The 25,114-nt window shown below is 33.3% G+C and overlaps 5 protein-coding genes and 1 pseudogene across 5 annotated transcripts; 2 read left to right on the forward strand and 4 right to left on the reverse strand.

Moving 5' to 3' along the window:
- Positions 1–2,335: 2,335 nt before the first annotated feature.
- LOC118036675 (CASP-like protein 2A2) lies at positions 2,336–4,522 on the reverse strand. The gene is made up of 3 exons (XM_035042460.1): positions 4,240–4,522; positions 3,017–3,134; positions 2,336–2,919 (listed from the first exon to the last, which is right to left on the reverse strand). The coding sequence occupies exons 1-3, from the start codon at positions 4,446–4,448 to the stop codon at positions 2,683–2,685; spliced, it is 564 nt and encodes a 187-aa protein (XP_034898351.1). The 5' UTR covers positions 4,449–4,522; the 3' UTR covers positions 2,336–2,682.
- A 2,840-nt stretch (positions 4,523–7,362) lies between these two features.
- LOC118036671 (probable glutathione S-transferase) lies at positions 7,363–10,522 on the reverse strand (annotated as a pseudogene).
- A 190-nt stretch (positions 10,523–10,712) lies between these two features.
- LOC118036670 (probable glutathione S-transferase) lies at positions 10,713–12,060 on the reverse strand. Its single transcript, XM_035042453.2, has 2 exons — positions 11,672–12,060; positions 10,713–11,238 (listed from the first exon to the last, which is right to left on the reverse strand). The coding sequence occupies exons 1-2, from the start codon at positions 11,978–11,980 to the stop codon at positions 10,894–10,896; spliced, it is 654 nt and encodes a 217-aa protein (XP_034898344.1). The 5' UTR covers positions 11,981–12,060; the 3' UTR covers positions 10,713–10,893.
- Positions 12,061–15,297: 3,237 nt separating this feature from the next.
- Positions 15,298–16,919, reverse strand: LOC118036676 (probable glutathione S-transferase). The gene is made up of 2 exons (XM_035042461.2): positions 16,493–16,919; positions 15,298–15,826 (listed from the first exon to the last, which is right to left on the reverse strand). The coding sequence occupies exons 1-2, from the start codon at positions 16,808–16,810 to the stop codon at positions 15,482–15,484; spliced, it is 663 nt and encodes a 220-aa protein (XP_034898352.1). The 5' UTR covers positions 16,811–16,919; the 3' UTR covers positions 15,298–15,481.
- Positions 16,920–21,957: 5,038 nt separating this feature from the next.
- Positions 21,958–24,010, forward strand: LOC118036677 (probable glutathione S-transferase). The gene is made up of 2 exons (XM_035042462.2): positions 21,958–22,403; positions 23,455–24,010. The coding sequence occupies exons 1-2, from the start codon at positions 22,086–22,088 to the stop codon at positions 23,797–23,799; spliced, it is 663 nt and encodes a 220-aa protein (XP_034898353.1). The 5' UTR covers positions 21,958–22,085; the 3' UTR covers positions 23,800–24,010.
- Positions 24,011–24,151: 141 nt separating this feature from the next.
- LOC118036682 (probable glutathione S-transferase parC) lies at positions 24,152–25,114 on the forward strand. Its single transcript, XM_035042465.2, has one exon. The coding sequence runs from the start codon at positions 24,556–24,558 to the stop codon at positions 25,054–25,056; it is 501 nt and encodes a 166-aa protein (XP_034898356.1). The 5' UTR covers positions 24,152–24,555; the 3' UTR covers positions 25,057–25,114.

The following is a 25,114-nucleotide window of genomic DNA, read 5'->3' on the forward strand; positions in this document are numbered from 1 at the left end:
ATTGTGTTTCATTTTTGTGTCTTATTAAGAAAATCCATGTGAAACGTGTATAATCATCAATGACGGTAAGAAAGTAATAAGCACCAGAAATAAAAGTGTGTCGGTAGTATCAAAGAACCATCTCAACCCAATAGCTTAAGCTGTTAGGTGAGGTCCCAAGATATAATTTATATTATTCTCTAACACACCCCCTCAAGTGAAAGCTCTTTGGGCTTGAAACTTGCACAAGCCCATATTACCTTGTGCTTGATTTTTATTAACTAAATAGGGATGATGAGATTCGAACTCGTGACCGCTTGGTCATAAGACTCTGATACCATATCAAAGAACCATCTCAACCCAATAGCTTAAGCTGTTAGGTGAGGTCCCAAGATATAATTTATATTATTCTCTAACAGGTAGCAACCCCAAATGCCACAATAAATTTTTTATTGTAGAAGAAATAACACTAGGACTGAAAGGTAAGCGACTTTGTTTAGCCAAAAGACAGATAGGGCACATATCATGGAATTATGCAGAAAAAATTTTAAAATTCTTGGCAATTAAATTTAGGTGATATATGACCGAGGCGATTATGCCAAAGATCGGTTCATGAGATGGTGGTATTACAGGCTAATAGGCTTTTTGGTGAGGTAGATTTGATCATAGATATCTTCATTGCTAATGCCACCAAGTAGTATAGTCCGTCACGTTATTTATCCAAACCAATCATCCTCCTCGTAGCCAAATCCTGCAAAATACACCAATAAGAAAAAAAGGTTACTGAGCAATTCAATCCTTTTGTCAAACGACTTACTGACATCAAATCAACTTTGAATGTGGCTACACAGAGCACATTGTGGAGACAATAAACAAAATTCAGAGGCAATGATCCTTTGGTAACGATTTTGGCCTTTTGGCCGCTAGGCAGTAAAATGAAAGGCAAAGAACAATTTTTATCTGTACGCAAAAGTAATTTTAATGAAGAGAAAATATGATTTGTTGCCCCGCTGTCAATAATCCAACTTTGAGAAGCGACTTTAGGCAAACCTGGCTTTGTTACGACATGTGTTTGGGAGCCAGGTCCTTCATTTTTATCATTAAGAAGTGATAAGAGCTTTTTCAATTGAGTCTTTGAGATGCCAACCATTGATTTGCCGTCTTCTTTAGAAAAATCCTTTGACACATGATTAGCTATAGATTTGTTGTTGTTGCCAAAACGCTTTGAGCTTGAATTATGCCTTGCCTTGGGATGGCTAGTTGGATACCCATGTAGCTCATAACATGTTTGAATCTAGTGGCCTGGTTCTCCACAGTGGGAACAAAAAGGACGTCCTTTTCTAGAGCCAAAACGACGTTTGTCTTGGTCAGATCTGCGTGTGAAAGTCTTTAGTTGCGATCGAAAGTCATGCGTCCCATATGATTGATAAGAACGTTCAGATCTTCCTGTACCTATTAATGGGGTGGTTTTGCCACTATTGCTGTGGAAGACCAAGAAAGCGCTGTCAACAAAGTCATTTACAGCGTGTATTGAGCTTAAGAGACGTTACTTCTCTTCTTGAGAGACGCAGGAATATGCTTGACGAACTGTTGGGAGTGGATTAATTAAGAGAATTTGTCCACGAATATTACTGCAAAAATCATTCAACCCCATCCGAAACTACATCAATCTTTGTTGATCTTGTTGTGCTCCATAGACTATGTCGTTGTAGGAGGCTAATTCATCCTACATGCTCTTTAGTTTTGTATAATAAGCAGAGATAGAAAGTTGGTCTTGTAGAAGACAAGCAATATCTCGCTAAATCTCAAAAATGCGAGGTGCATTGCTTTGAGAGAATTGGTCATGAAGATCATCCCAAACTTCTTGAGTTGTAGAGAAGTAGATCACATTATTTGAGATCTCCGGAATAAGAGTGTTGATGATCTGCAAGTGAACCATATCGTTACATCTAGACCAAACCGCATAACCTTCAAGATCAATTTTCTCTGAAGGGATTTTGATTGAGCCATTGACAAAACATAATTTGTTCTTGGAATTTAAAGATGGAGTCATAGCCCTTTTTCAAGTTGAATAATTGCTTCAATTCAAGGGTTTTGAAATCAAGATCAGGCCTGGATGATCTGAATGATGAGTGAAGTATGGATTTGAGAGATTTATCTTCAAGAATTTTGTAGGAATTTCTAGGTTTGGTGTGCCCCAATCAGTAATTTTACCAATGATATAAGACAATGGTGGTGTTTCATTGTTGGTCATGATGGCTGAATGAAAAAGGGTGCTACATGAGAGATTATGGTGTAGAGAAGCTGTAGGGTTTTAGTCCCGCGCTGATACCATGTAAATTAATAAAAAAGAGAATGAATTCAATGCAGCAAAATAATATTATTGACACTATATCACATATTTATACATGGAGATTGCTATGTTATAGGCTGTTTACAATAGGAAGGATAAAACTCTACAGATCTCCTATTCTACTAATATCCACGTATCTCCTATTCTAAGTAGAAGAGTCTGATCTCCCGGAGACTTTGATCTCCCAACAGAAAACACGCCACCACCTTCTGTATACAGTCATCAACCTCCTAATTTGGGTTGTTATTTTGGTAAGGACATGCTAGCTTCGCATGGAGATGGAGGTGGAGATTGCTTGGTGATGGTGGTGATGAACCGAGGGCGACAGCAGTATCAATACCCTCGCCTGGTTAGGTCACAACTGGCGCATCATATTTGCTGAAAAGCTTGTAGGAAGACACGAGCGAGAGAGCTGCGTAGAAGATTACTGCAGCGAATGTAATGACTGTGGATATCAAGGCCTTGTGACAAAATCCACCAAACGACACACAAGCTGCGCTCCAAGCGATGGATGTGTCTCCCTTGTTCGCCAAGTATAATACCTCCGTCGATACTGTGCCGGCAGCCAGAATCACATATGTTAACACCTAAATACGTTCATCCAAAAATAGATTGATTAATACACACACACACACACACACATATGAAATTAAGGTTGTGATTTTTGATGGAATTAATAATTACCTGGTCGAGTAAGAAAAAAGTCCATGCTTGCGGCATTGTCCATGCTCGAGGCATGGCTACAATGACAGCTGAAAGAAGGGAATAACCAGCACAGATGCCATTGGCATTCACCAAATACCTATATCATAAATATTTATAATAAAAATGGATGTGATTAAAAAAAAAGTTGAAATGAAATATTGTGAAAAACAATCATGCTTCAAAACAGGAATTGAATTAAGAGGTGGTTTTTCCGACTAATTGAATGTACTTGGCATAATCATTCAACTTGGACTGGATTACCGATGGGGTTAAACTGGTGACCAGCTTACTTAAAACTTGTTTACACATTGATTTAGTTAAACATTAGTGGCTAATAGGTTAATTCATGAATTAGTTGATCTATCCAATCTAAATGAGATATGCTGGGTTAACTTTAAAGAATTTTTTAAAAATTTTATTTAAAACAATATCATTTCATGTTTTTTTTTAATCTTCAACAATGTTATTTTAAAATTAATTCCGGTTAATATGCAATATAACTTATTAGAGTTAAATCTTAGGTATAACATGATATGACAAGGTAAAAAATGGTACAAAATAGATTAGAAAAATCAAATCCCCCAATTTTTTTTGTAGAAACCATTTAAAGAAGTTCTGGGAAGGGATGGCTGGCCCCTGTAAAAATAAAATTAAGTATTAATTTAAAAGATGTTTTTTTGTTTTTTACTATGTAGGGTTTTATTATTTTTCTTCTTATATTGGATGAACTGTGTAAGATTTTATATTTTTTAATTTGACCCGTAAATGTTTTTTTGTGTCACCGAGGTTAATGTTTCAGGGTAACATATCTAGTGTTCTCTATTTGCCACTCCTGCTGCCTTCTAGTTTAACTGCCTTTAATTACCTAAAGCCTTTAGTTGCTTAGCTGACCCCTAAAAGTAAACCTAGCGTACGACTGAATTGGCTTTTACTAGAAATTCTTCTTGGAGAAACTTTGGATTTATGAGATCCAATTGTACAATCCATCCACTCATTTAATACAAGAAGTATGATCTTAGAAAAAATATTCTTAAAATTAGCATTATGCTTAACTCAAAATTAAAAGAATCAAACCCAACAATATTTTATGGATCTCCAATTATTATTTTTTATAAAAAAACTTGCAATCAAACACACAGAGCTTGGGTGTAGAAAGTACTAAAAATGGGTGCATGAAAATGCAGAAAATATGAAGTACGTACCTGAAAGCTCCAAGATCTGAATAAGAAAGTGATCCATAGTCATTAGTTTGAGTGTTCTTAAGCATGACAACAAGTGCTGAGACACACAAAGCCACAGGCACCAAACGCAACATAGTCTCAGCTGTGCGCATGGAGCTTTTCGCATCTTCATCCTCGTCTCTTGACGCCATCACTGCCATTGGAGGATTTCCTTCGTCCTTCTTCTCCATCGTCCCTCTTTCTCTCTCAATGTTTTTTCAAGTTTGGTTTTCTGCACAAAGCAGTGATGAAGAAGAGGTGAAGCTACTCGTAAAAAGGGAGCGATCATTTAAGAACGTTTGGTGAGGTGGGTGACGAGCATTCAATGTCATCATCATCAAGGCAGGTCTCGTATACCCAAGTGCATGGATAGCTCTGCTCCTCTATCTTCTTCACACGTACCAAAGGGCATGATATCCGTCGATCTATTCTCTATAATCTTTTTAATATAATTTTTAAAATAATTTATCTGTAACTTAATTAATTTTTTAAAATTAATAACCATACATATATCTAGATTAAATTCTTAAAATTTACATATATCTAGATTAAATTTTTAAATTTTTAAAATTAATAATTATATAAACCTTCAATAATTCTAAAATTTATAGCACTTAAATTTATAAACTCTAAAAATTAAATCTGAAACATGATAAATTTAACTACACTTCATACAATTATCAATTCTATACAATTGATCTCCTTCTCACTGTGTTTCTCAACTTGCAAGTAGGTTAGCTGTTGTGTTCAAGTGATGAATTGTGTGGTCATATATTATCTTGGATGAACGTTAAGAATTGCATTTATTTTTAAGCTCTTTCATTATTATATAGTTAAATGAATTGACCAATATGGACCTTAGAGAATGAAAGTTTATACGTGCACACAAGAAAAAATTGAAAAATTTTTTTGAGGCAAATATTGCTTGATGATCAACGATTGACCCGTTCCTTGAGAACTTTACTAGACTCTCCAAAATATCAAATAGATGAAGCATGGTAATTGTTCGCCGAAGATCGCCGTGGTGGAGTGGCAATCTCTCATTGATTGAACGGCTTCGCCAGCATATGGTCGTGGCCTTTAGGAGGTGGTTATGTCGGGTCCTGTATAAAAAGCTCTGTGCCTACAGAATTTACAAGATCGGTGGCCAGTGTGTCTAAAAAACAATTTTAACCTGAAAAAAAAGAAGAAGAAATAATTATGTTTTTAAAGATGTAAGAGAATTTGATTAATTTTAATAATATAATTAAAAAATGAGACAACAACAATAATAAAATTATTTAAAAAAAAAAATTATTCTAGACCAAGTTAGGTTAACATGTAAAACTTGTAATCTTGATAAAACAAAATAACTCAATAAAAAGATAATATCATCCATAATCAATTGTAAAATAACAACCTTAAAGTCTAGTCCATTGACTTGTGATGTGCCGTTAGTTGTGGTAAATATGTTTTTGAAGAACCAAAACAAAAATTAAGTATTGTTAACACACTTTTAAAAAAATAGATTTTAAGGATGATTTTAAAATCAACTATAAAGTGAATGATATTTTTATCTAAGAAAATGGTGTGTATGTGTTTGAACATAATCATTTGCTAGAAATGTAATGTTTGTCAACATGTATAAAAATATGTACTTGCAAAAAAAAAATCTACTAATTAAATTATAAAAAATCATGTTATTTTAATTCTAATTGTTCATACACCTTTAGCTATTTATTAGATTTAGCTATTTATTAGATAGCATGCTTGTGCGTTCCAGCTTTATGAAGCAAATGTGTTAGATGGTGTTAAAATTACAAACCAGCGCTGGATAAATAATAGAAACTAAAGGTGTAATGGGGTCAATATTTCATTAGAAAAAAAATTATATTGATGATTAAAAAACTTAGAGACTGAATAGAATAAGTTGTAGTAATCTATAGTATTTTGTGAGGAAAGCTACAATATTTTCCTCATATGATTTAAATTTTCGCTATATGATTTAGCTTTTTTGTTGATAAAAAGAAAAAAAAATTATAAAGTTAAATTCTCAACCAGCTCAATATTAAAAAAAAAATCAACAAAAATAATTTTTTAAAAAATCATTAAAAAATGAAAGAAAAAAAAACCATGTAGCGAAACGCTGTAGCTATTCATAGTGTTTTGTGAGGAAAATTGTAGTTGTAATTCTTAATCAGCTCAATATAAAAAAAAAAAAATCAACAATAATTTTGAAAAAAAACCATAAAAAAAATATCATATTTGAAAACACTATAACAATCCACAATGTTTTAAAGAAAAAAAACTACAAAGCTAAATTTCCAACCAGCTCAATATTAAAAAAAAAATCAACAAAGATAATTTTGAAAAAAAATAAAAAAAATCATAATAAAATAAAATAAAATAAAATAAAAAAATAAACCATGTAGGGAAACACTATAGCAATCTACAATGTTTTGTGAGGAAAGCTAAAATTGTAATTCTCAACAAGTTTAATACTAATAAAATAAAATCAGCAAAGATAATTTTTGAAAAAAATCATAAAAACAAAACCATGTAAAGAAACACTATAGCAATCCACAATATTTTAAAGAAAAAACTACAAATCTAAATTCTCAAGCAGCTTAATATTAAAAAAAATAAAATCGACAAAGACAATTTTGAAAAAAATCATAAAAAAAAAACAAAAAAAATAAATTATGTAGAGAAATACTATAGCAATCCATAGTGTTTTGTAAGGAAAGTTACAGTTGTAATTATCAACCAGCTCAATATCAAAAAAATAAAATCATAGTGATAATTTTAAAAAAATCATTAAAAAAATTCATATGGAAAAAATACTATAGCATTCTATAATATGTTTTTTCTTTTAATTATAAAGTTAAATTTTCAACCAGCTCAATATTAAAAAATAATCAATAAAGATAATTTTTGAAAAAAATCATTAAAAAAAAAAAAAAAAGCATAAAAATGCATAAAACATAAAAAATAAAAAAACACAAAAAAACACAAAAAAATACAAAAAAAAATCATATAAAAAAATATTATAACAATTAACAGTATTTTTATGAGAAAAACTACCGTATTTTTTAGAGTTTTGTTAATATAGATTTATAGTAGCCTAACAATGTTTCTATTTGCTAGAAAATAGGTAATAAGGATAATCATGATCTGATCTAATGTAGTTGTAATAAATTACAACTCAAAACTCAAGTCAGAACTACTCGGAGACCTTCTTCTTCCAGGTTGAGTTGCTGACTTCAAGGCCGTCTCTGCCACATATAAAGCCTCTCAAATCTGTGTTCTTCTTCTCCTTTTCCGTGTAGTACACTTCCTCTTTCATCTCCTCCGGTTGCTGCTTGGAAATGCGTCTTCTAGCCGACCTACTGCAGCTTGGAAGTCCCCTTCCCGCAAGGACTGCTCCACCGTTCCTGCTGCTGCTGCTGCAAATTCTTCTTTTCCGATTCTTCGCCGCTGTTTTTGCTGCTGCCTTCTCCATCTTGGTTCTCATCAGGCCATGACAACATCTACTTATAAAGGACATTCATTTAAAATGCCAAAATAAGTCCGAAAAAGATTTATGAATTTACACAGAAAATCTATTTGCTAAATTTGGATACTTTTTTCATGAAAACATTAGACAAACATAACATTCTCTTCATTTTGTGTGTGCACTCAACAGATACTAATAAACTGATAAAATCCCAGCACCCATGCATAGATATCAGACAAGTGCAAAAAAAAAGTAAAAGAAAACATAAATTATACAAGGATCAGAAAAATCAGCCGAGAGCATGTAATGGGCTCTTTCATATGGATCAGAAGGTAGCGAAGGAGCCTTGTCCTTTCACACTTCATCAATATATTGAATAATAGGGGATTCAAAAGCATGTTTTTCATTGTGGATGAGAACTGGAATCTTCTTGTAAACTGGTTCATCCGCAGAAGCAAATCTATGTTGCTTCTGATAGCAGAAAGCGAGGTTTTGTAGCAGATTTGCTATCTTCCTCTGCATATTGTGTGTGGGAAGAACTAAGCTGGAGAACGATATTACTAAATATTCATGCAAACATTATATTTTGGATAATGTTTTATGGATTGAAAAGGAATTCAGAACATTATGTTGGCAATAGTAAGAGCATTCAATTGGGGCTTAGATTATCTTGGGACCTTTTTTAAGTAATCCTAGTCCCAACAAGCGAGTTCAGAATCTTACACAAACAGGTCACAACCAAGTGCTTGTAAGCAATTATTTTGGAATAAAAGCTATACTAGGCAGAAAAAAACAGAAACCAGAGTACCAGAAACTAGCAAGCATGTATATGGAAGCACATATCCTTCCATATATCTACTGATCAAGCCCAAACTTCTTTCTGAGCTCCACCATGAAGATGTAGATCTTCTACGGATCTGCAAGAGATTTGGATACACTCTCCTTCTGCATGCACCTCTTACACCAAGCAATCAACTTGGGGCACTCCTCCACTATGCTAAAGTTGCCAAATGTCTCGTATCCATGGAACCAGCCATAGAAAGGGATAAGTGCAACATCCACATAACGAGTTTGTCACCTTCAAAATAAGGCTCGTCTCCTAGCTCCCCTTCCAACAGCTTGAGGGACTCAATGAAATCATTCTTGGCTGCCTCCTTCTCCTCTCCTTTTTCCATCTATGTCTTCCTTCCAGAACGGTACACCTACAGAGTAATATCCCACCATTCTCAAGTGAATTAATCAGCTAATTTGATGGTTGACTACAGAGCACAAAAATTTACACCGATTCCTTTTCAGCAGCAGAAAGCATACGCAAGGTTGGATGCAGATTAGAAACATACCTTCTTGTCAGCAAAATCAGCCCAAAACCTGGATTGAGCTCTCTTGTAAGGATGAGGAGACAGCAAACGAGACTTGTTTTTCCATACCTCATCAACATACTCAGCAGCAATAAGAGACTCACAGATTGGTTTCCCATTGTGAATGAGAACTGGGACCTTCTTGTAAACTGGGTTCATTTGAAGAAGCAAAGGACTCTTGTTCCTCAAGTCCTGTTCAGTATACTCATAATGGACACCCTTCTCTTCTAATGCTATTCTCACTCTCATTAGTAAATTTCTTTCTTCTCTCTATTTACTAGAGAGTTAGGAGAAGGGTACTGTACTGTACAAAGTACAAATCTTGAAGCTGATTTTCTTTGTTCATCAATATCAAGTCTTCAACTATATTAAAGATGTCAAGATTTCGGGAAGATAAATCTGATTTTCTTTGTTCATCAGTATCAAGTCTTCAACTATATTAGCTCATTAGCCCAATCCTCTATGAGTTGGGTTCGGGACTTTCACATCGGAACCCCATAGACCTCCAACTAGTGCTGTGGGAGCCATGGAAACTCCCAGCACTTGGAATAATAATAATAATAAAAATCTATATACAAACAATTGCTACTTGACACCAAACACACATTTAACTTTTCTTTTTCAAAATAATAAGCCAACCAACCAGTACATTTTTCACTTTTAATTTTCTAAACTAGATATACACTGCGTTAGCCCCCCTTTTTTCTTCATTTTCCATCAATTTCCCAGGCCCCATTTTTCTGCATTTTCTTCATCTTCTTCTTCCCTCAACTACGAAATTCAACCACAACATTGACAGCAGCCTCCTCAGGCTCAATCAAACCCGGTAACTTTTCTTACCCAATTAATTTATTTACTAAATTTAATTTTCTACATAGAAAAAAGATTAACATATATGATTATTCATATATGAATGATTTCTACCCAATAAAAGATGATCGAGGATGACTTAGTTTAAGGTTCATTTCATTTTTTTTCTTTTATTTTTATGTAGAATTTCATTTTTGTGAGATATTTCATAACACAGACATTCGGCTAAACATATGTAATAAAAGAAATTGCTTGAAATGCTACGACATTGCAATTACAACATCCAATTATAAGGCATTTCCTTGTCCTTACATTCACAAACTGGTTTTCCATTGCGGATGAGAACGGAATGTTGTAAACTGGATTCATCTGAAGAAGCAGGGTACTCTTGTTCCTCAAGTCCTCTTCACTGTTCTCATACTTGACACACTTCTCTGCTAACGCTATTCGACTCTCATTCCATTATGGCTTATCCAGAAATTCAACAGTGTCACCTCATCTGCCATTGTTTGAGTAAGAAAGTATCACAAGATCACTAATATTCCCTTCTTCCATTCTAAAATCTTCTAATAGCAGAAAGCGGGATTTTATAGCAGATTTGCTATCTTCCTCTGCAGAGTGTATGTGGTCGTGATAAATTATGGAATAAGATGCTAAACTAGAGGGTAAATGATGATATTAATAAATATACATGCAAAGGTTATATTTTGGATAGTGTTTTACAGTATGAAAAGAAATTTCGAACATTATGTAGGTAAAACTAAAAGCATTTGAATGGTTTTTATTGAAGCTTGAAATATTCTTAAACGAGAACGTAAAAAATTGAGTTCAGATTCTAACACAAACAGGTCACAACTACGTGTCCACAATATTATTTCCAGATAGAAGCTTGTAGGCTTACACTAAGCAGAAAAACAGAAACCAAACAAGCCCTAACTTCTATTCAAGCCCTAAAACCATAGACTTCTTGCCTGTGGATGCACATCCTTCCATCTATTCAAGCCCTAACTTCTTTCTCAGCTCCACCAAAAAACCATAGACTTCTTGTGGATCTGCAATAGATCTGGATACACTCTCGTTCTGCAAGCACCTCTTACACCAAGCAATTAACTTGGGACACTCAGCCTCTATGCTAAAGTTACCAAATGTCTCATAGCCATGGAACCAGCTATAGAAAGGAACAAGTGCAATATCCACATAGCCGAGTTTGTCACCTTCAAAATAAGGCTTGTCTCCTAGCTCTCCTTCCAACAACTTGAGGGACTCAATTAAATCATTCTTGCCTGCCTCCAGCTCTTGTCCTTTCTTTGTCCATGTCTTCCTCCCGGGAAAATACACCTACAGATTCATATCCCACCATTTAAAAGTGAATAACAAAGAAACCTTGAAGTTAAAATTTCACAAACAAAGAAGCTAAATTGGGAATTTCTCAATTGGAAAATCCCCAATTTAGCTTTCTTTGTTTGTGTAATTTCTGCAAACTAGACCCTGTTTAAAGAATTTCATCACATTTATCATACATTTGTCGTATTTCCTCCAATCAACCCAACTGGACTAATCCTAAATATATTCTCTCCCTATAGGTGAAATTCTTCACAGTTGACTAAATGTGACGAAAATAAGGTAAAAAAATCCACATAATTTATACAAGTTTGTATGCCAAATCGAAGCAAAATGGTTAGCCTTTTCAACAACAAATAATTTCGGAGTCTACGAGGTAAAAGCAGATACCAAAACTAAGAATAGAAAGCAAAGACACACACACACAGACCTTGTTGTCAACAAAATCAGCCCACAACCTGGATTGAGCTCTCTGGTATGGATCAGAGGGCAGCAAAGGAGACTTGTTGTTCCACACCTCATCAATATACTGAACAGCAATAAGAGACTCACAGATTGGTTTCCCATTGTGAATAAGAACTGGGACCTTCTTGTAAACTGGGTTCATTTGAAGAAGCATAGGACCCTTGTTCCTCAAATCTTGCTCACTGTACTCATACTTCACACCCTTCTCTTCTAATGCTATTCTCACTCTCATGCCAAATGGGCTTACCCTTGTATCCAACAGTGTTACAGCCATTGTTGAAGCGGCAAAACTTCTTCAACCAAGTGAGAGAAAGAAATTCTTCAACTATATCATCCAATCCAATTCTGAACCGGGTCTAAATAAGAAATTCTCAATTGGATCCTCCATCTATTGGGCAGTCCTCAATTAGTCCTTTTTCTCAAATTTATCTTTATTAATTTAAATCATAAATTTTGATAGCGGGTTAATTTGGTAATGTTTGATAGATGAGGGATTCAATTAAAAACTGATTTTGTTTAGAAAGTTAATTGGTATTCATGTCATAGTTGGGGGACAAATATGCCCTTTCCTTTCTTTTTAAATCATCTCTGTGTTTGAAATTATTGGTAAAAAGAATTAAACTCCAGTGGGTTGATGTCCTAGAATATCATGTGATTTAGGTTTTAAATTGAATAAAAAAAATATTAATCATTTAAAATTTAAAACTTGGTTGATATAAGTTTTGTAGTCATTTGTTGACCTAATTAATTTTGACCAGGATATATCAATGATTTTTTAAAAAAAAAATTATATTAATTTATTAAAATTAATTAATTTAAGTTCACCTGATAATCTACAACCTTTTCTATACCAATTCTCGAATCAATACGATAATTATGGTTTTTTAGAAAACTATTGTCCTCTCTCATCGCAAATCCAACCCAAGTCACTTTGTTATTGATGAAAATAAAATTATAGGTGTTTAAATAAAATCTCACATGTTATTTTCTACAATTTAACAAATCTGAGGTTTTTAAGAAAAATTATTTTTTTTATTAGTTATTTTTATTTTTCTATTTAGCTTTAAAAATTAAAAATTTTACTTAATAATTTTACTTTTCCTTGTTTGTTTAGAATTTTTATTATTTTTTCTTTCTTTTTAGTTTTTGTGGTTTATGTATGTTGATTTTTGAATTTATTTAAAAAATTATAAACTATTTAGAGAGGTATATTAGTTGGTATGGTAAATTATTAAGAAATAAAAATTCAAATTATAATTTTTGGTGTAGTGATACTATTCAAAAGAATTTTCCATTGATTGTGCTTGTTATCTTTTTTATGTTGTTTTCGTATGCTTTTGTAGGGGTGATTATTTTCGATTCGGTTTGGTTTTTATCAAAAAAAGTAACCAAATTGTTTTTTTTTCCAAAAAATAAAACTGAAATCGGTTCGAACTCACTGGTTTCGGTTCAGTTATTTTAGAACAAAAATCAATTTTTTTTTTTCAGTTTGGCTCGATCTTTTTGGTTTGGCTAGATTTTTTTCCATTTGGCTTAGTTTTTTTCAGTTTTTTTTTTTTAGTTTGGTTCGATGTTTTCAGTTTTAGGTTTATAAAACTGAAACCAAACCGAACCGGTTGATTTTTTAAAAATTTTAATTGGTTTAATCGATTTTTTTTCACGGTTTGGTTTTTTTTTTGTTATGTTTTACCGGTTTTCTCGGTTTTTCAGTTTTTTTACTCACCCCTATGCTTTTGTTAGTATTAGAGCCCAACAATTTGTGATGGTTGGTTGTTGTTTACTATTGAATAACCATGATTAGAAGATATCACAAAATAGGATGTGCTTGTATGGAAGAAAAAGAGGAGGTTCACCCTTGAAAAAAAAACATTAAAGAATTAGTGATAGAAGATATATAAAAATAAATTATAGAATAAACTCGTCAACTAGCAGTGATAAAATTATATAGGCAAGTTGAAGATTATCTTGTTGATTGGCAAAGATGAAAAAAAAAAGTCTGAAAGATTACGAGAAGAGTAACTATTAATTCGTAGTTAAATTCGAGAATCTATTTTCAAATGCATGAGTAGAAGAGATAACTTCTTGATTAGAATAAGTATCATAATGATTTTAATAATTCTGTTTATGATGAGATAGATGTGGATTGATAAACTCTACCAATTTATGATATTTATTTTAATAATAATTAGTTGATAATGATAGCATTAACAATGAAAATAATGATTTCATTGATAGTGTTCTCATTTATAATAAGTTAAGTGTTCTAAGTGATAAGTTAAAAGTTGAGTGCATATAAATCATTAAAGGTACTTAATAAAATAAAATTATTAATTAAAGTTATGTTAATAAGCTTGATTACATGTTTACTATTATCATAAAAGTAATTTTGTTCAATGATTATATGGATATAACACATGTTGATAAAGGAAGTTTGAGACTTGCAATTAATTACTCTATATTGTTAATTGATTTTTTATGTAGAATTTAACATGAAGAAACTAGATTTGATATCTAAAATTATTATATAATCGAAGTGAAGATGGAAAATGAATTAAAGAATATTGATTGAACATTTACAAGATTGAGGAAAAAAATAATTTAAATTCAAGGGTTGAATTTGATTTTAACATAGAAAAACTAATGCATAAGGTTTCTAAAGAAAATTATTCTTTTTTAGTTATTTTTATTTAATTATAATTATTTTATAAAATTAAATATTATGTTTAATAATTCTATTTTTTCTAGTTTGTTTAAGATTTTTATTGCTTTTTTTTCTTTTGAATGTTTTAGTTTGTTTAGGTTGATTTTTCAAATTTATTTAAGGAATTATAGACCTCTTGGAAGGGCATGTTATTCGATATGGTAAATTAATAAGAAATAAAATTTTAAATTAAAAATTATTCTATTTCATAGTATTATATTATTTGTGTTTGTTATCTTTCTTATATATTATTTTTGCCTATAAGTCATTTGCTAATGGCTCAACTAATGATTGAACTAATAAGAGTTGGATGGAAGGATATAATAATGCTTAACAAAATCACAAGTTAAATAGGCAAAACCTATAATTTTTTTTTTGTACAAAGACAAAAACATAAAACAGGTAAGAGTATAGTGACAAACCTTGTCATTTACCCACAAAAACTAATGCACGGGCCTCCATCAATCTTGATGGAATGGCTTCTGGGTTGCCATTGATGAATTTCTTTTACTTCGAGCTGTATATGGTTGTCGCCTTTAAGATGTGGTTAGGTTAGGTGCTGTATATAAATTTTTGTGCCTACTGAATTTATGGACCTGGTCCTTTCAGTGAATAAAAAATTTCTCATCATGGCACAAAAAAGAGAAAACTTAAATAACATAAATAATAATAATAATAATTTTAGAGTCTTAAGTATTAAGTTTAATAATTTAAAACAAATTATTAAAAAACCATCTTAACCTAATAATTTAAATTATTAGATGAGATTTCAAGATATAATTTATATTATTCTGTAATACACTTTCTGAAGTGAAAACCTTTTAATTTAAACTTAAAACTTGTACAAACTCATATTATTTTATACTTAATTTTTATCAAATACATAAAAATAATAAAATTTAAACTCATGACTATTTGAGATATCCCAAGCCAGGCACAACAAAGTACTCTCAGAATACAAACATATTACAGGCGCAACCAAGTGCTAGCCTTGTTTGAGACATAAATCACACAAAACAAAACATAAGTATAACATAACACAGGAAATAACACCTCCTTGTCTATGGATGCACACTACTCAAGCCCAAGCATCTTCCTCAGCATCACAACAAAATCATAGACTTTATGTGGATCTTTAAGAGACTTGGATACGCTTTCTTTCTGCAGGCACCTCTTACAGTAAGCAATCAGCTTCGGACAGTCAGCCTCTATATTGAAGTTGCCGATGGTTTCATAGGCATAAAACCAGCAATAGAAAGGAAGTAGTGCAACATCAACGTAGCCGAGGGTCTCGCCCCCAAAGTAAGGCTTGTCTCCAAGCTCTCCTTCCAAGAGCTTGAGGCTGTCAATGAAATCCTTCTTGGCTGCCTCCTGATCTTCTCCTTTTGTTGTCCATATCTTCCTCCCGAATTCATACATCTACAAATTCATATCACACCATTGTAAAACAAATTAGTGACTTTTTGGAATCACAAAGGTCAACGGTTGTTATACAACTGTTAAAGAGGGTAGAAATTCAAAGACGGCTAATGGAGCAACAAATTAAGATGGTTTTTTAATCAAGGGAAGTTCACCAATAGGAAAACCTCAATAATGTCACCATCGATGATATATTTTTGGATACTTGAAGGTGACTGCCCACCAATATAACAAAAGCATCATCACCTAAGTCCAAAATCTTATCTTTAATCCAATACTTTTATTGATGGTTGTTGGACCAAACCAATTAGGTAATCCTTGTACAGAAACATTGTGCCAAAGTACTCTACTTTAATTCTCATGGACTCACAAGAATGACAATAATGAGCAGAAACCTTAATGGCTAATTTGTTATATAAAAAAGAATTCGTGCCCAAGAACACTTGAAATGAAAATCATACAGACTTTTCCACCATTCCATATTGTGATGCTGAATTTCTTCCATGATTTTATATATTAGTCTCAAGGGCTAACTGTACTGGTGATATAATATTCTAATTCTTCCAAGCTTATCAAATTGCAAAGTGGGTTTAATCAAGTCATACCTCAAAACAATAAAAAATCAAAAACCAAATAGATCAACCATTTAAGAACAAAAAAGCATACCTTTTTGTCAACAAAATCAGCCCAGAACCTTGACTGAGCTCTCTGGTAAGGATCAGAAGGCAACAAAGGAGCCTTATCCTTCCACACCTCATCAATATACTGAACAATAATAAGTGATTCACAAACAGGTTTCCCATCATGGACAAGAACTGGGATTTTCTTGTGAACGGGATTCATTTGAAGAAGCAAATCACTTTTGTTCCTCAAATCTTGTTCACTGTACTCATACTTTACACCCTTTTCAGCCAATGCTATTCTCACTCTCATACCAAATGGACTTGACCAGTAATCCAACAGGGTTACCTGATCACCAGCCATTCTTGAAGTGAAAAAGAAGATGCTTGAAGTCAAGTTAGGCTTCTTTGTTTTCTTGGACTGCAAAAGCTATGATCTGTCAGTATGGAAATGCAAGCATTTGTAGTAAGAAAGGGTGCGGTGGGTGAATATGTCCAGTTTTCTAGAGTTGACTTTTTGACCGCGCGACGATGATTTGTTCATATATCATGACATCAAATTACGTAATCAAGGACCTCAAGCTCTCATTTGCCTTTTTCCTCGTTGTTTCGCTTCCTTCTCCTTCCATGATCTATATGTTAAAATAATTCAATTAACAAAAGTAAATACAAACACAAAAAAGAAAGAGGCTAGAATTTTTTTTTGTTTATTCGTAAAAAGTTCATTATTTACCCTAAATACAAAGAACTTATATATAGGTTAAGCTTAAAATACTATTCTATTCTTAATAAATAAAATAAGATAAATGTATTATTTAACATTTTCCTTCAAACTCATAATGCGGTAGCTACAAACATCGAGAGTTTGCCAACTAGAAAATAAAAACGAGAAATGAAATGCAACTTGCTAAATAAATTTGCAATCTGCAAGGAAAAAAAAACAAAAGGCAAAGTAATGATGTCATACTTGAGATAATGACGAGTAAGATGACAATCAATCTCAATGTGCTTAGTTCGTTCATGAAAAACCGAGTTGTGAGGAATCTTAATAGAACTTTGGTTGTCACAATACATAGGAGTAGGATGAGATAGTGAAACTCCCATATCCGCAAGCAACTAATGTAACCAAATAATATCCTTAGTAGTAGATGTCATAGCACGATATTCTACTTTGGTTGAGAATTGAGAAACAATAGATTGTTTCTTGCTCTTCTAAGAAATAAGAGAATTACCTAAAAAGTTATAAAAATTAGTAATTGATTTGCGATATGTAGGATCACTGTCATGATCAGTATCAGAGTATGCATGCAGCTTCAAGGAAGAGGTGGATGAGAGTAAAAGACTCTCAAAGATTGTACCCCGAAGATATCGCAACATACGAAGAACAACTGCCTAGTAAACAGTAGTAGGAGAAGTGATAAATTGACTAACAACAAGAACATCATATGTAATATTCAGACGAGTAATGATGAGGTATACCAAGCTCCCAACAATAGCATGATATAAAGTAGGACTTGTCAAAGGTAAACCATTAGAAGAAGAATACCTTGCGTTAACTTCACTTGGAGTGTTTATAGTCTTATTATCAGTAAGTCAAGCTCGCTCAAGAATATCTACAACATATTTTGACTGAGAAAGAAGATAACCTCTAGGTGAGTAAGCTACTTTAATACCTAGAAAATATCAAAGCGAACCCAAATCCTTCATTTCAAACTGTCTAGCCAACCTTATCTTCAAAACTGAGATACCATCAATGTCATCAACATATAAGGACAAAATGATAAGACTAGCATCAGTGCACTTAATAAAAAGAGCAGAGTCATGACTACTAGAAACAAATCTAAGAGATGAGATCACAACAGAAAATTTTTCAAACTAAGCACGAGGTGCTTGTTTGAGACCATATAACACTTTTTTGAGCTTACATACATACCTGGAGTTATGTGAAACACTAGGAGGAGGTGCCATATAAACTTCTTGAAGATCTCCATTTAAGAAGGCATTTTTAACATCAAGTTGTGAGATATGCCATTGACAAACCAAAGTTACAACAATAAGAGTACAAATAGTAGCCATTTTTGCAACAGGAACAAATGTCTCTTCATATTCTATACCATACTATTGAGAGTATCCTTTTGCAACCAACCTAGTTTTGTATCGCAATAGACCCATTATAATTAGTATTGATCTTGTACACCCAACGACAACCAACAACACTCTTACTAGGAGGTAGATGAACCAAATTCCAAGTATCTATTTTACACAAAGAAAAAAGTTCTTCATCCATAGTTTGTTGCCAAAGAGGATCAATAATTGCCTCTTTATAGGAAGAGGGCTCAGAGAGGCAATGAATAGAAGTTAAAAAGGAAGTAAAATATGAAGAATAACAAGAATAAGCAAAATTTGGTAGTTTTGTGGACTTATAAATACGTGTGGATTGACATAGAGGTAGATCTACAATCTTAGAAGAAGCTTATGGGGCTGTAGATGAGAATGGAGCTTTAAGTGTGCCAAAGAGCAAAGTCTCAGTACCTGTAGAATGATGAGTACAAATTGGTAGAACATGGGAAAGGGTATCCGAGGTACTAGGAACTTAAGATGATAAACTATCAGAATCCTCAGAAAATGGATCTATATGAATAATATCAGGTCCAGTAGTAGATGGAATAAAAAAAAAAGGTATGTGCTCGAGAAAGACAACATGACGAGATACATTCAGTTTTTGAGTTATTCGATCAAAACAACGATACTCCTTTTTACATTCACCATAACCTAGAATTACATAAATATTAGAATAAGAGGACAACTTACTGCATTCTACATGGGGATGAAGAACGAAACAAGTACAACCAAACATTCTAAAGGAGGAATAATCAGGAATATACCCATATAATTTTTCAAAAAGAGAAAAACCTGAATTATGAGAAGATGAGATTGTATTAATCAAGCTTAAGGTAGTAAGGACAACTTCTCCCCAAAACTCATTAGGAACAGAAGTAGACAACAAGAGAGAATGAGTAGTTTCAACAATGTGCCTATGTTTTCTTTGGCTGTATATATCTCATAGAATTCAGAACGTTATTTCATTAAATAAACCCAATAATAACGAGTATGATCATCAATAAGTAAATCAAATCAAGAAGAAACATAAATACTTCAATTAAAAGGTAAAGCAAAAAATTTTACCATTTTACATCTATTATAATCAGAAATATCACAAGTGTTTAAATTTCTTAAAGCTCCTATGGATGCCAAAAAATCTTAAATGAGAAGACGAAACATGACCTAGACGAGAATGTCATAAATAAAAACTAAAATATTAAGAACTTAAACGAAAAGAAGACAAATTAATAGTAGTAGCAGTAGTAGTGGTGACAACTAGCACTTTTAATTCATCTAAAATATATAGTCCATTCTCCCTATGGCCTGTCCCAATCAGCTTCTTAGACTATAAATCCTGTACATAACAAAAAGAACCAGAAAACATGACTAAATAATCACCAGAATCACATAATTGACCAATAGAAGCATGATTCAATTTGAGTTTCAGAATAAGATAAACATTAGGGAGAGAAAATAAGGTGTGACAACAGAACGAACACCTGCTAAGGGCATATAAGTGCTATTAGCAATCATAACAGGAATGAAGGGCGAAAGGGACACTGAGGTAAAGGATGAAGAATCTGGAAACATATGATGTGAAGCACTAGAATTTAGAATGTGAAATATCTGAGGAACTATGCAACTGACCTATAGAAGGAGAAACAAACATTGCTTGTGGCTATAAGGAGAGAAACTTCTGAAATTATGCACCAAGAGTACTAGGATCGATGATAGAGCTTGATGAAGCTACTATTACAGTATTGTGGTGTGGTGATTTATATCCCTGAGGTGGTTTATAAGCATTAGACTGTTACTGGCTACCAGGCTTTTAAGATTAATTTTGTTGTCTTAATTTGGGACACTAAGCTTTCCAATGACCTTTTTACTTATAAAAACTGCACTCGTTGAAGCCAACCCTTTTGTAAGGCTTATTCTGATGATTTGAGAATGACTTTGTAGGCATTGCTAGTATAGAAGGATTCAAAACAATAATAATTCCCTTTTTATAATAAGATTGAAGACATATTTGTTCAGCCAATAACTCACTAACAACAGAGTCAACAGAAGACAGTGGAGAATGATGCAAAATTAAACCTTTAAGTCCTTCAAATCACTGCAAAGTGCTGTTAAAAACTGTACCAATCGTTATTGCTCTCTACACTCAATATAGGCACCACATGCCTTTAGTTCTGTCGATTTTGTAAGAGCGAATTGATCCCAAAGATCTATCATAGCAGAATAAAACTTATGAATACTCATATTCTTCTAATGAAGAGCTCGTATGTCATTCTCTAATTGATACTGTTTTGCAAAATTTGATTGTGTGAATAACCGTTGTAGATGATCCTAAACCTCCTTTGCTGTCTCATACTTCACCAATTACGTACCTATAGAATGCTCAACAAAATTGTTAATCCACCTAATAATCTTTGCATTGTTTACTTTCCATGTATCTATTGAAGCAACATCCCCTTCTTCAGTATTCTTAGGTACCACATAGGTTCCACTAACATATCCCTATATCTTTTTACCCTTAAGAAAATTTTTCATTACATAACTCCAATACGAATAGTTCTTCCTATCCAACTTCAAGTATTAATGTAATTTCACTATAGATTTGCTCACAATAGATGTGACATTTATATTGGAAATGTCTTTGATGATTTCTCAAAAGAGACACTCATGAAATTGATTAGGTAAGCTGAGGTAGAGCCCTCAAATACTTCAACATCTATAACAACAATAGATACAACTTTTATGACCCCTCCAACACCTATCGCAACAACTCCATTGAATGTTGACTTGCCTTAGATTACCTCAAATTCTTCCTCCCAGCATCACGTCAGGTTAAATGATTTAAGAAATCTTTCCCCTTGAATAAGAAGGGCTTTGATGTAAACTGAAAAATAGTTTAACTAGTCAAGTCTTGGGTTTGCTCTCCAATAATTACAAGTTCAAGTCCTCCTAGGATCACTGGAGGCTTACATAATCGTTAATTTTAGGACCCGTGGGATTAATCGAGGTATGCGCAAGCTGATCCGACTCCCACATTAATTTTTTTTTAAAAAAGGGCTTTTATCTTATCCAAACTAGTCCAACAACCAGATACCAAATTAACCCATCTGACCAATTTAGAACTAATAACTATAAACATAAGTACATTCAAGTTTTCTATTAACCTCAAACCAAATAATTAAATACCATCTTCTCGATCCTGATATCGTGCTGCATCATGCGTGCACGTGCCACGAAGCTCAACACCATAATTTTAGTACAAAGACCTGGAATACTGTATATATTATAGAAGGAGAAGGGAACAAAACGACAAGGAAAGAGGCTTGTGAGAGCATGAGGTCCTTGATGACGTAATTTGCTAGAATGTCATGAAATAAATTAGACGACTGGGAAACCCACCACACTAACTCCCTTCAGCCTTTTCTTACAACAAATACTAGCGTTTCCACTCTGTCAGACCCCAGCCTTTGGAGTCCAAGAAGCGTAGCGATACTTCAAGCATCTTCCTTTTCACTTCAAGAATGGCTGGTGATCAAGTAACCCTGTTGGATTTGTGGGCAAGTCCATTTGGCATGAGAGTGAGAATAGCATTGGCTGAAAAGGCTGTAAAGTATGAGTACAGTGAACAAGATTTGTGGAACAAAGGTGCTTTACTTCTTCAAATGAATCCCGTTCACAAGAAAATCCCAGTTCTTGTCCATAATGGAAAACCTGTTTGTGAGTCACTTATCATTGTTCAGTATATTGATGAGGTGTGGAAGGAGAAGGCTCCTTTGTTGTCTTCTGATCCCTACCAGAGAGCTCAGTCAAGGTTCTGGGCAGATTTTGTTGACAAAAAGGTATGGCGTTTTTTTTTTTTTTTCCTTGGTAAATAAATGGTTCGTCTTTTCTGGTTTTTGATTTTGTTTTGTTTTGTTTTGAGGTATGACTTGATTAAACCCCCATTGCAATTTGATTGGTTTGAAAGAATTAAAATTTATATCACCACTACAATTAGCCCCAAGACTAATATCAAATAGGAAGAAATTAAAGATCTCGACATGGAATGGTGGAAAAGTCTGTTTGATGTTCATTTCAAGTGTTCTTGGGTGTGAATTTTTTTTTTTTCCTTTTAACAAATTAACCATTAAGGTTTCTGATCATTTCATTTTTGATGAACTATTTTTTCGTTCTTGTGAGTTCATGAGAGTTAAAGTAGATGTTTCTGTATAAAGATCACCAAATTGATTGGATCCAATTGCTTTAAGACGCACCAAGATAACTTAAAAAATGACATATTGAATGCATTAAAGACAAGTTCATGAGAGTTAAAGTAGATGTTTGGTTAAAAAATAAATAAATAATGTTATCACCATCTTTGAATTTATACTGCTTTGAATTTCTAACCTCTCTAACGATGAATGGCTTTGCCCTCCTCTTTAGACAGAAATGAAGCACTTGGACCACCTTTGACTTTTGTGATTCCAAAAAGTCTATGTGTGGTGAATTGTTTTTAGAAGGAAATTGTTTGTCTCAAGTTTTAGAAAATAATATAGATTAAAAAAATATTAGAAAAATAATATAGTTGAATATAACCATGTTTCTAAATATTAATTTTCTATACAATTATCATTTCCGTTTAGTTAAACGATAAAATATGTTAATAAAATTTTGGGGTTAATTTTTTGTATATATAAATTAATTTGCATGATATATATATATATATATATATATATATATATTTTGATTTTTAACTAAATAACCGTTATTTCTAATAATAATAATAAAAAAAAACCACAGTTTTTTAAACTGTTCTATTTCCATTGGATGTATTTGCCAAAACTTTTACCTAATTATGTGTGGTGACCATTATACTAATTTGTTATGCAATTGTGTGATATGAACCTTCAGTTATATGAGCTTGGGAAGAAGATATATACAACAAAAGGAGAAGATCAGGAAGCAGCCAAGAAGGATTTCATTGACAGCCTCAAGCTTTTGGAAGGAGAGCTTGGAGACAAGCCTTACTTTGGAGGCGAGACCCTCGGCTACGTTGATGTAGCACTACTTCCTTTCTATTGCTGGTTTTATGCCTATGAAACCATAGGCAACTTCAATATAGAGGCTGATTGTCCAAAGCTGATTGCTTACTGTAGGAGGTGCTTGGAGAAAGAGAATGTATCCAAGTCTCTTGAAGATCCACAGAAAGTCTTTGATTTTGTTGTGATGCTGAGGAAGAAGTTTGGGCTTGAGTAGTGTTCATCCATAGGCAAGGAGGTGCTATTTTGTGTTAATAAGTTGTACTTATGATGTGTTTGATTTATGTTTCAAATAAGGCGGGCACTTAGTTGTGCCTGTAATATGTTTATTTTCTGAGGTACTTTATTGTGCCTGACATAGTATGTGGTTTTTCTCTTTGTAATGTTTCCCCCTTCAAGTATAAAAAGGCTGGCACCTCTTTGTTCAACACGTCTATACCATGCAGTCAATAAGACAACTCTATAGTGGATTTTCTATGGAACTGGGCTCGAGAAACTGGTGTAAAAATTTGATTACAATCTACTAGTCAAATATTTTGTTTTTGACTCTTTTAATCAGTATTCTAGTTTAGTATATCAAACCTTCTCTTGAACCTAAATTTATCTTTATCTTATTGATTCATAAATTCATTTGTTAAGCCATTAGGAACTCCTTATGGCATATTGCTATCCAAATACTCAACAACTTCAATTTCCTCGAGCCTGGATACATCAATCTCCGAATACTTTATATAGAAGGAGAAGGAAACAAAAGGGTGAGGAAAAAGGCAAATGAGAGCGTGGGTTCCTGGATTACGTTATCTGCTAGAATGTTCAACACGTCTATGCCATGCAGTCAATAAGACAACTCTGCAAAACCGGCCATCCTAACTCACATCAGCCCTCGCATTTCCACGATGACAAACCACAGCCTTAGTCCAAGAAAACAAAGAAGCGTTACTTTACTTCAAGAATCTTCTTTTTTACTTCAAGAATGGCTGGTGATCAAGTAACCCTGTTGAATTTCTGGGCAAGTTCATTTGGTATGAGAGTGAGAATAGCATTGGCTGAAAAGGCTGTAAAGTTTGAGTACAGCGCACAAGATTTGAGGAACAAAACTGCTTTACTTCTTCAAATGAATCCTGTTCACTCGAAAATCCCAGTTCTTGTCCATAATGGGAAACCTGTTTGTGAGTCACTTATCATTGTTCAGTATATTGATGAGGCGTGGAAGAACAAGGCTCCTTTGTTGCCTTCTGATCCTTACCAGGGAGCTCAGTCCAGGTTCAATATAGAGGCTGATTGTCCGAAGCTGATTGCTGACTGCAAGAGGTGCTTGGAGAAAGAGAGTGTATCCAAGTGTCTTGAAGATCCACAGAAAGTCTCTGATTTCGTTGTGATGATGAGAAAGAAGCTTGGGCTTGAGTACTGTGCATCCAAAGGCAAGGAGGTGCTATTTCCTGTTGAGAAGTTGTTGTACTTGTGTACTGTGTGAGTTATGTTTCGAATAAGGGTGGCACTTTGCTGCGCCTGTAATATGTTTATAGTTTGAG

The sequence above is a fragment of the Populus alba genome, chromosome 1 (genome assembly GCF_005239225.2).
Source record: "Populus alba chromosome 1, ASM523922v2, whole genome shotgun sequence".
In the NCBI taxonomy this organism is placed as follows: domain Eukaryota; kingdom Viridiplantae; phylum Streptophyta; class Magnoliopsida; order Malpighiales; family Salicaceae; genus Populus; species Populus alba.